This window comes from Zingiber officinale, chromosome 11A (assembly GCF_018446385.1).
Source record: "Zingiber officinale cultivar Zhangliang chromosome 11A, Zo_v1.1, whole genome shotgun sequence".
Classification (NCBI taxonomy): domain Eukaryota; kingdom Viridiplantae; phylum Streptophyta; class Magnoliopsida; order Zingiberales; family Zingiberaceae; genus Zingiber; species Zingiber officinale.
Genome location: NC_056006.1, coordinates 70,179,236 through 70,195,191, shown reverse-complemented (window position 1 = coordinate 70,195,191; position 15,956 = coordinate 70,179,236). Strand labels below are relative to the sequence as shown.

The 15,956-nt window shown below is 36.1% G+C and overlaps 1 protein-coding gene and 1 long non-coding RNA gene across 3 annotated transcripts; both read right to left on the bottom strand.

Moving 5' to 3' along the window:
- Positions 1-34: 34 nt before the first annotated feature.
- On the bottom strand, positions 35-1,723 carry LOC122032401 (polygalacturonase-like). Its single transcript, XM_042591691.1, has 4 exons — positions 1,229-1,723; positions 831-1,120; positions 531-759; positions 35-444 (listed from the first exon to the last, which is right to left on the bottom strand). The coding sequence occupies exons 1-4, from the start codon at positions 1,652-1,654 to the stop codon at positions 226-228; spliced, it is 1,164 nt and encodes a 387-aa protein (XP_042447625.1). The 5' UTR covers positions 1,655-1,723; the 3' UTR covers positions 35-225.
- A 5,290-nt stretch (positions 1,724-7,013) lies between these two features.
- On the bottom strand, positions 7,014-10,701 carry LOC122032737. Of its 2 annotated transcripts, XR_006126207.1 has the most exons (5): positions 10,125-10,701; positions 9,870-10,040; positions 9,570-9,767; positions 8,626-8,673; positions 7,014-7,331 (listed from the first exon to the last, which is right to left on the bottom strand). It is a non-coding gene; the product is annotated as an uncharacterized LOC122032737 (long non-coding RNA). The 2 variants fall into 2 exon arrangements; XR_006126206.1 differs by having other exon boundaries at positions 8,626-9,767.
- Between the last annotated feature and the right edge of the window lie 5,255 nt (positions 10,702-15,956).

The window sequence follows — 15,956 nt, the reverse complement described above, 5'->3', positions numbered from 1 at the left end:
GATTCAGTAAAATACGCATTTTTGTTATCACGAGCATAATATAGGCCATAGAAAAAAACTAGATCATGAAAAACTTTTAACACATTTAGCTATTTAATTATATATCTCCTCAGCAGTAATCCTATTAATTAGATTGCCCCAAGTGATACCCTATTAGATTGAGTAGTCTACGCGACTACGTGTATGCCATAGCGGTATCCTATTCGTAGTTTCATTATCGTTCCCTCAGAGACAACTGGGCGGCACGACGAAGCCGGAAGCAGATCCATCGGCGTGCTCGCAGGACGACTCCGCTGGCGTGTTCCCATACGTGAGCTTGATGTCCTGCAACCAGATTCCGGTGCACGGATTGCTCGGGCTGCACTCGAACTTAACCGCCACCTGCGACGCCGACGACCCATGGATGTCGTTGTACGTCACCTCGCTTATCTTCACCCCCGAACTCTGCACATGTATCCATCCATGTGGTCCATGGCAATTTCATTTTCGTAACAATTACTTTAAGCTGAAATGAATAATTGATTTATTACTTGGTCAGGGCATCCTTTGTCGTCGGGGCAGTAGTTCTGGTCGATGATGATCGGGTTCTGCACGTCCTGCATCACGGAGTGCTCGAACACCACCCCCCTCACGAACCCCTCGCTCGGCCGCCCCCACGTCTTTATTCTCAGCCCGTTCGTCGTTCCGGCGAACACTGACGTCTTCACCGTCACGTTCTCCACTCCGGCCTCATCGTACCCCTTCCCCAAACTCCCAATACTGCACCGATCGAATCCATCCAATTAATTAATATACTTCAATTAATTGACTGAATTATAGTGCGTGCATGCCTTATGCCGTGTCCGGGGCCGCAGTTGACCTGCTCGATCCAGAGGTCGGTGGTGCCGGGCCCGATGGAGATGCAATCGTCTCCGGTTTTGATGCCGGCGCCGGTGATGGTCACGTGGCTCGACCCCTGCACGTGGATTCCGTCGGTGTTGGGGCTGCTCCCCGGAGCCGTTATCCTCACGCCCTGCATTGTCACTCCCTCGCAGTTGTCGATCACCATGTGGTACAGCTCGCTGTTCACCGACGTCAGTCCGCTGACGGTGATGCCCTTCGAGTTCCTAAACACCAACGACTGCACCCACATCTCGCTCCGTTGGCAATCGATCGAGAAACAAAATAAGAATTAATGTTATAATTTATGAGAAAATGAGATCGATCGATCGATCGATCGAGCTCTTACGGAGACGCCTGCGGGGCAACCGTGGCTGCCGGCCTTGCACGCCCACAAGGACGAGCCGCGGCCGTCGATGGTGCCGCCGTAGACCTCCACGCCCTCCACGTGGTCGAACAGGAGCCACTCTCCGGCGGTGCCATAGCCCGACGGCGCGACGAGGGTGCCGTCTATCTGGAACGTGATCTTGCTGCTCTCGCAGGGCCCGCTGAATTCCCCTCGCCGGACTAAGAATGAGCCAGCCGGCACGTAGACCGTGGCCGCGCCGGTCGAGCGGCAGGCGGCCTGCCACGCGCTGAGCAAAGCGCCGGCGGAGTCCGTTTGACCGTCGGACTTGGCGCCGTAGTCGGCGATGTTGAAAACGGCTTCAACAGGCCGAGAACAGAGGACGAGTGCGAGGAGTAGAACAATGGTAATCACCTTGAGCTCAGCCATGAAAGCTAAGGAATTAGAATTGGACCAGTGTACTCAAAAACGAAGGCCTTGAATAATCTTGTGCTGCGCATGTCTAGATCTCAGGTGGTACGATTGGTATTTATAGATCGATCCATGTGAGGCTTCAGAAAAGATGCGAAGCAAATTCTGCCGAGATTTATGATATCTGAAGTCAGATATCACCTACCTTTTCTGCGATTGTTGTTCCGATTGCAGGCACTAGGATGGTGGGTATGCGATAAGTAGGCTATTGAAAAAAATGGTTATCGATTGATTGTCTCGTTGTATAAGAAATTAAATCATGCAAATGAAATGCGCATTATTTTATAGTGGGCTCGCGCCGTGTTTCCTTTTTCTGTGATTATGGTTGAGTGCTGCTTCTTCCCTGCTTTTTATCTGTGTTCTGTTCGTGATTGAATTCAGTGTTCATGCTTTTTCTTTTTCAGTGAGAAAGATCAACGATACAAACTCTAGTGAATTTGATCAGAGACCGTGAACGAGCCAAGCTTCTTGTTGTTCAAGTTTGCTAGATAAGCTAAGAGTCAAGACAAATAGAGTCTGAAAATAACCAAGTCATGAAAATTGTTATTCTAGCTTGATTTTTTTTAATTATCAGCTTGAGTTTAGTTTTGAATTTGGTTCATTTATTTAGATGAGATATTATCTAGCTCTACTAGCTTGTCTGATTAGCGGTTTGATGGTTTAAAATTTTATATTTTAAAATTTATTTATGGGTTATTGAACTTTTAATTTTTTTTATTTATTTACAAATTTCGTATTAGTAAACAATTCATAATTAAATATTAACAATATAGAGAGAGAGAATTACTATGTTGTCGCGATGTCTAGGATAAGATTTTAGGATTAGAAGTTAGTTATAATGAGTTTAAGTCAATAAAATTTGTCCTTTAAGGTTCAAGCTTCCCTCTTAAGTTATATTGTTTAAAATTAAAAATTTTATATACTCACATAATATATTATATGTATTTAGGATTTAAGATTTTAAAATTTAAGTGTTGTATTATAATAGGTTTAAGCTAATAAGATTTTCTCTTTAGGGTTCAGGTTTTTCTTTTGGGTTATAGTGTTCAAGATAAAAAATTTTAGATATTCACGGAGTATAGTATATTTATCTTTAAAGAAATGTTAATTTTAAAAAAATTGAATTTAGGCGCTTGGATCGTTATGGTGCATACAAGCGCACGACATTTCATCCGCAGTAGATCACAACTCTCTCTATATATAATAGTATTATGTAAAAAAAAATAAAATTAAAAATTTACATTACGTGTTCACAGAGTGCACAACATAATATTGCTATAAATATATTATGTGAGAGTCGCGGATAGGAGTTGGGTACTATATATATATATATATATATATATATATATATATATATATATATATATATATATATATATATATATATATACACACACAAATTTACTATACTACAGACTCGTTACCGCGTGACTGTGCGGACTCAGGGTGCCTCGATTAAATCCAAGCGCCTTGGGTTGCACCTGGATTAAATCCAAGCACCTTGGGTTGAATCCATGCATGTGCCCTGGATTCAATTAGAATGCTTTTTTATGCTTTTTGTTTATTTTATAGGATATATTATATATATTTAGAGTTTAATATTTTAGGATTTAGAAGTTGAGTTATAATGTGTTTGAGTCAATAAAATTTTTTCGATAGGGTTCAAGCTTCCCTTTTGAGTTGCAGTGTCTCAGATTATAAATTTTAAATATTTATCGGGTATACTATATATATTTAGGATTTAAGATTTTTGGATTTAGATGAGAGTTATAATGGGTTTAAGCTAATAAGATTTTTCCTCTAAAATTTAGGTTTTCCTTTTAGGTTATAACATTCAAAATAAAATATTTTAGATGCTTACGGACATAGTGTTCTTGGAGGAGATGTTAATTTAGAAAGGAAATTCAAGTGCCTGGATCACTATAACATACATAGGACATATCTTTTAATATTAATCATTGCAGCAAAAGGCGAAGCCCTCGCCCCCTTTTTTTATTAATCAGGAATATAGTGTTGGAGGTTTTATTATTAAAAAAATTTCTCACTAGTAAAAAATAGAGATAATACTTAAAAATTTAAAAATATTCCTTGTATTATCCCATCGAAAATATTTAGGGGTTGTTTGTTTGAGAGTTTGGAATGAAAATGGAATGAAACTTAGTGTTTGGTTTGGGGAAATGATGATGCATGGGACCCATGAATTTATTCCTCTAAATATAAATACTGAGTAATATGTGGAATATGAAAATCATTCTCATTTCATTAATATTTATAATTATTTTTATTTTTATTTTCATTTTCTTATCCGAACCAAGTGCCCTCTTAATGTGTTTTCATTAAATATGAATATTTGATTTATTTATAAGCTTAAATTTGGTGTAAATAATTAGTTAATCTGGTATGTGTCTTGTCGCAGAAAATTTATAGATTAACTGACGGCAGATAGAAAAAGTCTTTGAATGGAGTAAAAAGCGCGGAGGAGAAAGCGGCAGAAATTTGAGTTTTTGTCTGAATCTTTTCAGTCAAAAAACGTAAACTCATATTTAGGTAATTTCTAGATTTATTGGTAATTTTTAGATTGTAATAATTTTTATAAACTCATCAATCAAGAATTAAAGTTTAAAGTTCAGCTGAGCCCTATATTATTAAAAAAGAATTCATTAATCAATGATCTGCTCGACATTTAACTATGATGTATTATTAAATATTTTTTTATTAATTAATCAAAGTTTTAAAGTTCAGAATCTTAACTATGATATATTATTAAGAATTATTTTCATTAGTCAATTAAAAATTTAGAGTTCTCTTTATTTTACAATTTAAAATTGACAATACGAACAAAAAAACTCTTTTATAAATATCTTAGAAAAAAATATTTTTCTCGACCTTTTGTGTTAAGATTAAATATGATATTAAATTAACTTTTTATAAAGGAGAATTTATTATACTAATTTACTATTGAGATTCTCAAACGTGCATTATCATGTGTTAAAGTAACTTACTCAATTTATAAATTGTGTTTATATATGATATAAAAAATTAAATTAATTTTTATGAAAAGGTTATCCCACCACTTAATTTTTTTTATATATTTTGAATTTAATTAGCTGTTCAAAATTATTGAGAATAACATAAATACGTTTTTCATTAAATATGAATACTTGATTTATTTATTATCTTAAATTTGGTGTAAAGAATTAGTTAATCTGGTATGTGTCTTGTCGCAGGAAGTTAATCTGGTATGTGAACGGCAGATAGAAATCGGTAGAAATTTGAGTTTTTGTCTGAATCTTTCAGTCAAAAAGGTAATCTGATATTAAGGTAAAAGATTGACCTTCTGGTTCAAACAGACAAAATTAATTGACCAAAGCACGAGTATAAAGGTTAACATTATCTTCCTTGATTGACGATATATAGACTATCAAGGAAGCTTGTTTCATGGCCTTTGTCCAATGTAATTATGTAACATGCTCATGCTCGATGTATATATATATACTACAACTAATGTTGAAATATAGCAGATCGGTGTTTTCTAATAATTTGATTAGGTGTGCCCCGTTAATCTGGGACGCTAAACACGGACTCTATTTGCTTACAACCTCTTTGCTTCTACGTAACATTTGGTCATCTTCTCGTAATTTAATTAGGTTTAACGCTTTCACATGCAAAATCCATTCCACCTCCTTTTCCTAAATCCGTCTTGCTCCGGGCATGTTGCTATAGCAAGAAATTTGACCAGTCTGTCAGAAACAATCAACTTAATTTGAAGGGAAATTCAACCAGGGTTTATGATAAAATTAAATAACATAGATATATACCCTTTGAGTGGTTGGATAAGATTTCTCATGATCATGCTTTTGTAAACTCATCTAAGAGGGGAAGTAGCGGTTGATCAATAAGCTCTTTATTCGTAGAGATGATTGATGTGGTGGAATTCTATAGCTTCCACATGTTTAGCTCGTGTGGTAAAAATCATGCTAAGTTATCAGTCAAAATCAAGTTAAGATGAATCAAACTTGATCCAAAGGAAATTGGACTCAGCTCAGATGAGATAAAAAAGTTAATTGATCGAGCCTACTCAATGTACTCATATGAAGGAATAGAATTTGTTGGAGACAAAACAACTACTAAGACTTAACTTCATACGCCAACATGGCCCCTATCTCGGTCTTAGTTACTGACAATCTCCATGTTTCAATCTTAGATCCTGACACTCTCCATGCCTTAGCTCGTTGTTGACATCGCCCCTATCTATGGCCTCAGTTGTCAACATCCTCCATGTCTTAACTTTAGATTTTGACACCTTCTATATCTCACTCTCAATCACTGACATTGCCCTTGTCTTGGCCTCCGTTGTTGATATTCTCCATATCTCTCAAATCTCGACATTATGTCTCGATCTCAGTTGTTGACATCTTCTATGTCTCAGTCTCAAATCCTAACATCCTCCAAGTCTTAGTATCAAATCCTGGCATCACACCTGGCTCAGCATCAGCCGCTGACATTGTCACAGTCTCAGCCTTAGCCACCGACACCATCCTGAACTCAGCCTCAGATGCTGGCACCATTCCGAACTTGGTCTCAGCCACTGACTCCATCCAAGATTCAACCTCATATCCCGATATCTTCCTTATCTCAGCCTTAGTCGTCGACTTCGTTTGTCCTCAAGGTGACTTAACATCAACTTCATTTCCTGATCCACAGATCAGACACACACCTTACATTGGCTCACTAACAACTATTGGAATAGTTAGCACAAATGATCAAATATGAATTTTGATGAATAACAAGTGGATTAAAATTAAATGTGTTTGTGATCTAACCTTGTTACCAAGTGTGCAGAATTGACTAACTTGACGATCAAAAGGACTAGACATCAGACAGGAAGTCCAGTCGGGATGTGCAATTTCCAATCACTACAAGAAAAAAAGTCAAAAAACAACGTTTTTTACGTATTGTCTACGTACCTAAAAAAATATTATTAAAACATTGTTATTAAAAGTCCTTTTGCTGACAACGCTTAAAAAACATTGTCATTTTTTTTACAAAGACAACTCTTTTAAAACGCTTAAAAAGCTATGTCTTTTTTTTTTTTGCAAAGATAAATCTTTTGCAACGTTTAAAAAATATTATCGTTTTATCACAAAAATAATGTTTTTGTAATGCTTAAAAAGTATGATCATTTTTTACAAAAAAATAATATTTTTTTAATAAATAGAAAAGCATTATCTTTTTTAAAATATAACTTTTTAACAAAAGATAAATTTATTTACAGCAGAAAATATGAGGATCTACCGTCTTTTTTTAAATACAACTATTTAGCAAAACATATGACTTTATACAATTCAAACAAAAAATATATATACATAATTCATAAATTAACTTTGTACCCCTGTTAAGTCTATACAAAAGCAAAAAATCTTTAAAATCTTTCTTGGATTGTATGATGGAAAATAAACTCACAAAAGTACCTATTTTGTCCTTCATAATAAGATCATCATCTACTAAGCTTAGCAAAACATTCCTTCACTGACTGACTTATAACACCTTTATTTGAGCCCAACTTCTCAAGCTCTTTAGCACTACCAATAGTTACAAGCTTTCTTGAACGTACCTCCCAATAGTTGCTTTAATACTGCATCAAAATTAAAGTTTGGCGTTAGAGATTCTCTTGTGATAAAACTCAGAAGTTCAAGTTCACATAAAAAACTAGGAAGCAAAGAATTAAGTTTAACAAAATATTTCTGAAGAACTTTCACTTGAGCAACCTTACAAGAACTACATAGAACTAAATGTTCATAGTTATTTTGTAGCTAAACAATTAGACATAGATAAGTAGACTCCAATATGATAAGCCAATCATGTTTTTGATGTTTGAAATGTGATCAATGATTTATCAATGTTTTCTGAAATTCAAGTTGAACTTAATATAATATAACTTATTGTTATTAATTTAACTCTTATACGAATTAACATTGAACATATATATTAAAACTCTACTGATCAAGAAAGCCACCATACTCACAATAAGCAAGTATACTAATGGTCATGTAGATTACAATACATATCCCCTCGGATGGATCTAATAGCTAGTGCATAAGATGTTATCATCATAAGATCTGGGTTCGAATCCCGACAAAACCAAAATAAATACTTTCCTTATATATTAATCACTATTTCAAAGAATAATATTCACTTTTTATCATCATGTAGACTACTATAAACTTTAACTTTCAGTGTTATGAAGCATATTAACAGAGCAAATCAAAATACTATCACATGCAATGACAAGATGTCAGTTGACTATATACAGTTTAATATCTCATGTGCAACAAGCTGAATCACATAAAAGGTCGAAAGTGGAGGTCATAGACAAGGATGTCAACTCTGGATTTTCAAATATCTTGTCAAGGAAGCAAAGGGCTGTGAACAAGTTTAATTAACTAACAACACATCAAAATTTGACTCATGGTCTATCTTTTTGATCAGAAAGTGATAAAAAATTAAAGTATTGGATATAATGATCATTTTATTTTTACAATCATGTATATCACTTCCTATATTTTTTTAAGCAAACTGAATGTGTAATAAAAAACAAATGATACATTGACGTGTATAAAGCATTTGTATTACAAATCTCATTTGCTATAGATAAATGTATTAAAAAAAATAAGAAAAAAGGCTGAGCTTTTTTGTACCATTTGATTAATTTAGTAGGCAATCAAGTAATATATATATATATATATATATAGGATAAGAAGAAGAACAAGCGTGAAAGAAAAAAAAAAAATGAAAACTACCTCTTCATACAGATCCTTAAAAACACCAAATTTAAGCATTTTCGATAAGAAAATAGATAGGGGGGGGCCCAATGAGGGCTCCTTTTCTATGAACTAAAAAGAACAGGAGGATTAATGGAATAAAACTACCTTTAGTAAAGGAACCTCCTATTTGCTAGCCTTTTCCTCCCATTGGCCCTAAAACAAGAAATCAAGTAACACATAAACAAGAATACTAGAGGAACAAAAATGATATAGTAGAATAATAATGTTCATTTTGAAAGCAGTTATGATGGCTTAAATTATAATACTTGGGCACCATGCCCTATATATGCCTCAATTAGAGTTGCACTACTACACAAGCTGGCAAGTATCAGATTAAAAACTTTAACTTGCAATTGGGGATGAAAGGAAGATTGTGCATTCAGCCTCTCTTTTGCTCCACATAAAATTAAATCTAAAATTAATATCTTAAAATGCATCAATAAATGTTTATTGTTCTAATATAATATACAACCCCAACCCTACGCCTCTCTCCATCATGCTCAATGGGTGAGAATGGCCATAGTTACACAAACTTTATTATAAAGTGCGAAGTGGAATGAAAATTAAATCACGATTTCACAAAAGTACATGGTGGAAGGAATATAAATTCCACTATCTTCAAGTAGATAATAGACGGGGAAAGTCAATATTTTCTATAAATAATTCAATTATCATTTCATTAAAAAAAATAGAAACTAAAAATTTAAAACAAAAGCAACGTAAAATAAGCAAAGCATTTAACGAAAGCATTAAAGAAACATTTAATCTAACCTAATTGTATTTAAATGACGACATGAACATACGAGAAACATGAAGCATTCAATTAACAAACCATTGCAAGAATCTAAGCTAAAGAAAATGCAAAACTAAAGTAGGACAAATAGTTGGGATATTTCATCAAACATTTGGCGAGCTTGAATTGAATTAAGCAAAGTATGTGCAATCATGACATAGAAGGATAATTCAATACAATCAATCAAACCATCAACACATAACAAAATAAGCAACAACTGACAAGCATAACTCAATCTAACACAAGTAGAAACAACCCAATTATATCGTAGACGCAAATGAAGCTTCGATTGTGGATGGATCTTCGGATGTAGCCGCAGTCTGGAAATGACCCCTTCCCCTCTTCTAACCCGAAGAGGGAAGATGGAGGGCTGCCGGAGTGGAGCAAGCTGCCCGGAGACGATGAAGGGTCGCCTGAGTGGAGGAAATGGTCTCCCCACTTCATGGATTTTAACCTTCCATTGAATTTTATGCAATAATACGTCTTTAAAATAAATATACAGATAAATCACTTTTAATTAAACTCAATAGATTTTTTGGCGTCCAGTTATTCTTACCCCTTCAAATTGCAGGTCTTGCCTCCAGCTATCAATACTAAGTAGCAAGTAAAGCCTACCGATAACTTGGACCAATCGGTACATGTCTTGCCATTGTCCCAACCCAGAAATCCTTATTCTTACAAAGGATCCAATTGCTTTCTCCTCAAATTCATCATCGTCAATCAAGCCCTCCATTAAATTACGACGCAGATACATTAAGCAAATGTTGTGAACATCTATTGCTGCATAATCATCAAGATTGTTTAGAAGTACCTTATCCTCCACCTTTTTCTGAGCCTTGCATCTCTTATCAAGAGTTAACTTTGTGGATGGATCATTGTTTGCTTTAGCATTTGTTAGGTCAGAGTCAGGATCTACTACACCTCCTTCCTTGTCTTCACTCGTTACCTCTTTTATGAGAAAATGTGACTCAAGGAGCTTTAGCCGCGACGGAAGTGGCCGACGGAAGGAGGCTTGGAAGCAGAGAGGATCCCGAGCGAGTGCGGCGTTGAGACGCGAATCTCAGAGAAACCGACGGAGATTAGCGCTACAGAAAGGGATCGCATGGCAAGGACGAGGTAGGAGATGAGATTACGGTCAAGGGTTGCGAGGACCTCGTTACCTAGGAGACGAGGGAGATGTTGGAGGCGGGGTAAAAGGGAGCGAGGTTGGAGGCGGCATAGGCTGCTGGAAAAAGTTCGGATGATGTCGGGGTTGGCGTCGGAGAGCTTGACGTGATCGATAAAGGTGTTGTCTTTGAGAAATGCAGCGATTTCGGCAGGGGGCGCGGATGATGCGGGGTTATCTTTGAGAAATGCCGACGTTGTTTTCGCGAAGGGATGTTTCGGCGGAGGAAGTTAAAAAATCGCTATTGTAGATATTTTTAAAAAAATTGATAGATAACATGAAAAATATTATCTTTGATTAAAAAAATAATATCAATAGATAACGTTTATTTAAGAAAATATTATCTTTAATAAAAAATATAAAGTATAGATAACTCTTTTAATTAAAAGCATATTAAAAAATAAAAATAATATTTTTTTTAAAAAAATTGTCTTTTAAGTATTATAAAATCTAAATTTTTTTATAATGAATTGGTGAAGTCCAGGTGTGGGATTCAGATAAGAGATTGGGAAGTTTGATTCCCAATAGGTTGAAGTCCGGATGCGTGATTCCGGCAGGAAGACATGATGGGTCAGCTTGAACGTCGAGGAGATAACTCGATACTTGGTAAGTGAAGCTAAATCACTGGAGGAGAGTGACTCATTGAGGATGCATCCCGGTTGAGGGAACAGTAGGTGTCAGTCCAATTTAGATCCATTTCGAAATTCTAAATTGAGACAATGACTAGATTATAGTCTCGGGGAGACAAAATTTAATTATTATTTAATACTATGTTTATTGTGCTAATTTTGTTTTGCATGTTAGATAGTTTTGTGTTGGACTAACACATTTTGCAAGGTAAAAAGAGCACAAAGTACCTCGGGTGAACAGTACTCAAAGCGCCTTCAAACCGATGGAAGGCCCCTTGTGTCTTCGGGAGTTTGGAAGACACCTTCACTTGGATAACTCAGAAGACCTCGGTGACGATAAGGCACTAGCTTTGCGGGATAAGTTTTTGCCTATGGAAGGCGTCTTCTGTTAGTACCCCTAAGGTAATTTTGATGTGATCAACCAAGTTAGGTTAGGTCCTATTGGTTTTTAACTCCTGTGTCTAAGTGTATAGGAACTTAGGAGCACAGGAAGTCGAGTGAAAGATGTAGTTAGCGAGAAGGACGACACGGGAGAGATCTGACGGGCTCAGTGCGTCTGAGGAACAAGGTGCTGCGGAAGAGTATGCGAGCGGACGAGAAAGAGGCGTGTAACGTTTCCGAGGGACGAGAAGTCAGAGCGAAGGTTACTCGAGAAGGCCAAAAAATGGATTCGGGTGAGCCTATTTCGGATGGCCGAAATCATCCAAACGAGCGAAGCCGGAGCGGAAGACCCGGACCAATGCGAGTGGAACTGGAGTAGAAGACCCGAACCGAAAAGTCAACCAAGGGTTGACTTTTGGTTCCGGGCGTCCAAACTAGAAAAATCATCATTTCGTGACGTGGTGCGATTCTTTACAACGAGGATAAAATTCTATCCCCTTCCAAGTGCTTGGACCCCATCTAGGCGTCTCGATCAGGGCTATTATAAATACAACCCCGATTCCATAAGCTAAAAACAACACTTGTAATCATTTCTAATTCAGTGTAGCTTCATAGTTGTAAGATTTGACTGCTGTAAGAGACTTCTCCGCCCAGAGGAGATTTTAGTGAGCTTTCAACTTCCTTGGATTAGTAATCCCCTGATTACAAATCAAGTAAACCTTTTTGTGCCTCTTCTTTTTAATTAGTTTCTTATTTCTTTTATGCAAGTGTCTATTCTAATCAAGCTATAAAGAACGAGAAATGTGTTTTATTTTTGTAGAGTTATTCACCTCCCTCTAACCGACCATTAAGGGACCAACAAGTGGTATCAGAGCCCAACAACTTCAGGAGGACTAACCGCTGAACGAAGTACAAGAGATGGCCGGATCGAGCATCTACCCACCGAAGTTTGAGGGGAATTCGTGAATTAGAAGAAAAAGATGGAGGTATTCTTTAAGACAGATTTCGATTTACTATTAATCATGAAATTTAGTTTTGTAGCACCAGAAGGCAAATAAGAATACCAATGGATGAAGGAGCAAGTCAACTTCGTGGCAAACGACAAAGTAGAGTTTCATTTGCTTAGCATTTTATCATCTTAAGAAGTCAACTAGATCAGAGCATACAAGTTAGCAAAGGAGCTCTGGGAGAAATTTTTAGAATTACACAAAGGGACCTCGAAGGTAAAACTCGCGAAACAGGATCTGCTCAGGAACCAGATCAGCAACATCAAATTAAAGGAAGGCGAAACCGTTGCACACCTTCACTCAAGAATAAAGGAACTCATCAACAGACTTACGAATCTCGGAGAAAAGGTAACCAACCGAGATTTACTAAGGTACACGCTTAACGCATTTCCTAGGACTACTGAATGAGCATCATTTGTAGATGCTTATTATATCTCTAAGAATCCAAAAGTAAGTACTTTAGAAGAGTTATTTTCAATATTTGAAGTTCATGAAACAAGATGTGTAGATCTGAAGAAGGAGCCAAAGCACAATATTGTCCTAAAAACATAAGTGGATGAACTTGACTCTGAATCTTCACTCGATGATAACAAAACAACGTTCATGGTAAGGAGATTTAAAAAGTTATTGAAAACTAATAAATTTAATTAAGTGCAGGATAAAAGAAGAAGAAGAAAGATAAGATACTACCACTGCAATGAAGAAGGGCATGTAAAAGATAACTGCCCTAAATTGAAGAGCAAGGACAAGAACAAGGATAAGGAGAAGAACAAGAAGTTAACCCATACCAAGTGTAATCTAAAGGCGACATGGGACGAAACGTCGTCCGAATCTGAGATCAAAACTCTCATCGGACTTACGCTAGTGGCAAGTCACCAAGAAGATGAAGACAAAGCAAGCTCATCCAAAATGAACATCGATGAAGGGGGAGCGACATCAGAAGGAAGCATCACTTCAGGGGGAGCTTCGGATAATGAGATCGACAAGATAAGTTAGGTACAGTCTCTACCTCCTGATAAATTATTTCAATTTATAAAAATATTGTCGAAGAGTTCTTACAAATTATAAATAGAAAATAAAAAATTAATAAAAGAAAATAAAGAATTAAAAGTAACCTTAGCAGCATCTTATCGACTAGAGGATTTCGACAAGATAAAAATGAAAAATAAAAAATTGAAAGAAGAAATTAAAAATAATGCATACTCACAAGTTAAAAAGTATAATGGACTAAATTGGTATTTTAGATATCATAAGGGCCAAATTAGAAAAATATTATGGAAATATGTTCCTAAGAAATTTTTTATTAATCCTGTAGGAAAGAATCTATTTTGGGTTCCAAAATCATATTTAGGTTAATTTTTTTTTCTTACATGCCCTGTGTTTTTTCTATTAAATTCTTTTAAAGTTAGACCAAGGGCTTTCAGAAAGAAAATTAAATGTTTAATTTCTTTAAAAGACTTTGTTTATAAGTGGTTGTTGTTCCAATAACCAAGAAGGTCTAGTGTCTCGCTATAGTTTGGAAGCCAATTACTGAAATAAATATTTAATTGACTAACTATTAAGTATTTAATTAAAAAAATTATCTAATACTTTCAAACAAATTGTTTGTCAAAATTTCTATTAGAAATTATTTAGAAGATAATTTTTTCGATAAAGAAAATTTCATCACTTAGTTGTACAAAAATTTTAAAATATTTTTTGTTAATTTTTTTTGCAAAGTTGTTTCCAAACTTCATTTTTTTTGTAAAAAATTATCATCTTTCTAGAAAAGATTTTTTTTTATGAAAAATTTTATGTTTGCTTAACCCTTAGTAATTTTTTTTACTTAAATATTTTTCAAAATTAATTATAAGATTTCAGATTTTTCAAAATTCTTCATAATTTTATGAAAATGGTGTTTTCCTTTAAACTATTTTTTAGATATTTTAAAAAATATTTTAGAAAAGTATCTCATTTTTAATATGATCAAAGGGGGAGAAGTAAAGATTAAGTCTAGGGGAAGAGTACCATTAATTTTTACACATTATTATTTTCAAAATTTACCTTGTTATTTTTGGGTTATGTTTTTTTCTAACTTAACTTGGGTTGTTCACATCAAAAAGGGGGAGATTGTTAGTACCCCAAGGTAGTTTTGATGTGTTCAACCAAGTCAGGTTAGGTCCTGTTCGTGTTTAACCCCTGTGTCTAAGTGTGCAGGAACTTAGAAGCACAGGAAGTCGAGCAAAAGATGCAGCTAGCAAGAAGGATAGCACAGGAGAGAGCCGATGGACTCGGTGCGTCCGAGGAATGAGGTGCTGCAGAAGAGTACGCGTGCGGATGAGAAGGAGGCGCGTGACATTTCTGAGGGACGAGAAGCCGCAGCGGAAGGTTGCTCGAGAATGCCGGAAAATGGGTTTGGGTGAGTCTTATTTTGGATGACTGAAATCATCCAAGCGAGAGGAGCTGAAGCGGAAGACCCAACCAAAAAGTCAACTTGGAGTTGACTTTTGGTTCTAGGTGCCTAGACCAAGTCTAGACACCCGGACCTGGCCCGAGATCCCGGATCACCTAGGCGCCCCTGGGCGCCTCGCCCAAGGGAAGCCTTATTTGCATGGTCCGGGCACCCAGACCAGAAAAGTCATCATTTCGTGACGTGGCATGATTCGTTATGATAGGGATAAAATTCTATTCCCCTTTAGGGACTTAGACCTCTTCCAGGTGCCCCGATCAAGACTATAAATACATCCCTGATCCTAAAAGCTAAAAATAATACTTGTAATAATTTCTAATTCAGTTTAGCTTCATAGTTGTGAGATTTGACTGTTGTAAGAGGCTTCTTCGCCCAGAGGAGATTTTAGTTAGCTTTCAACTTACTTGGATTACCAATCCCCTGATTGCAAACTAAGTAAACATTTTTGTGTCTCTTCTTTTTAATCATTTTCTTGTTTCTTTTATGCAAGTGTCTATTCTAATCAAGCTGTAAAGAATAAGAAATGTGTTTTATTTTTGCAGGACTATTCACCCCCCCCCCCTCTAGCTGACCTCCAAGGGACCAACACCTTCAATGCTATAGAAGGTGCCTTCAACCCTCTTTAAAAGGGTGTATCAACTAATGCTTGAGAACAAAAAATATACACTTCATTTATAAGCTTCTACGCATTTGTTTGACATTCTGACTGCTTCAACTTTGCGCCGCTACTCTGCTACACCCGACTACTATTGAGGAGTCTTCCAACACCGAGCTCGAGCAGACTGTTTATAAAGAGTGTTAGGTAACGAAGTTTGATTTCTGTACTTAAATTTACATAAAGGAAAGTATAACTTGTTATATTTTTCTTATTCTTTCTTTTGTACTCGACCCCCTCTTCCAGCGGTTCTGGAAGAGGGTATTAGTGGATTACCTATTGATAGGTCTGCGAGACCTGGGTCTTGGAGTAGGAGTCGCTGAAGGCTCCGAACCAAGTAAAACCGTTTGTGTTCTT

Excerpts from the sequence above, each read along its gene's own strand:
- LOC122032401 (XM_042591691.1), bottom strand. The coding sequence starts at position 1,654 with ATGGCTGAGCTCAAGGTGATTACCATTGTTCTACTCCTCGCACTCGTC. Across the intron at positions 1,121-1,228 it reads GTTGCCCCGCAGGCGTCTCC|TCGTTGGTGTTTAGGAACTC; the intron begins GTAAGAGCTCGA and ends ATGTGGGTGCAG. Across the intron at positions 760-830 it reads GGCCCCGGACACGGCATAAG|TATTGGGAGTTTGGGGAAGG; the intron begins GCATGCACGCAC and ends CGATCGGTGCAG.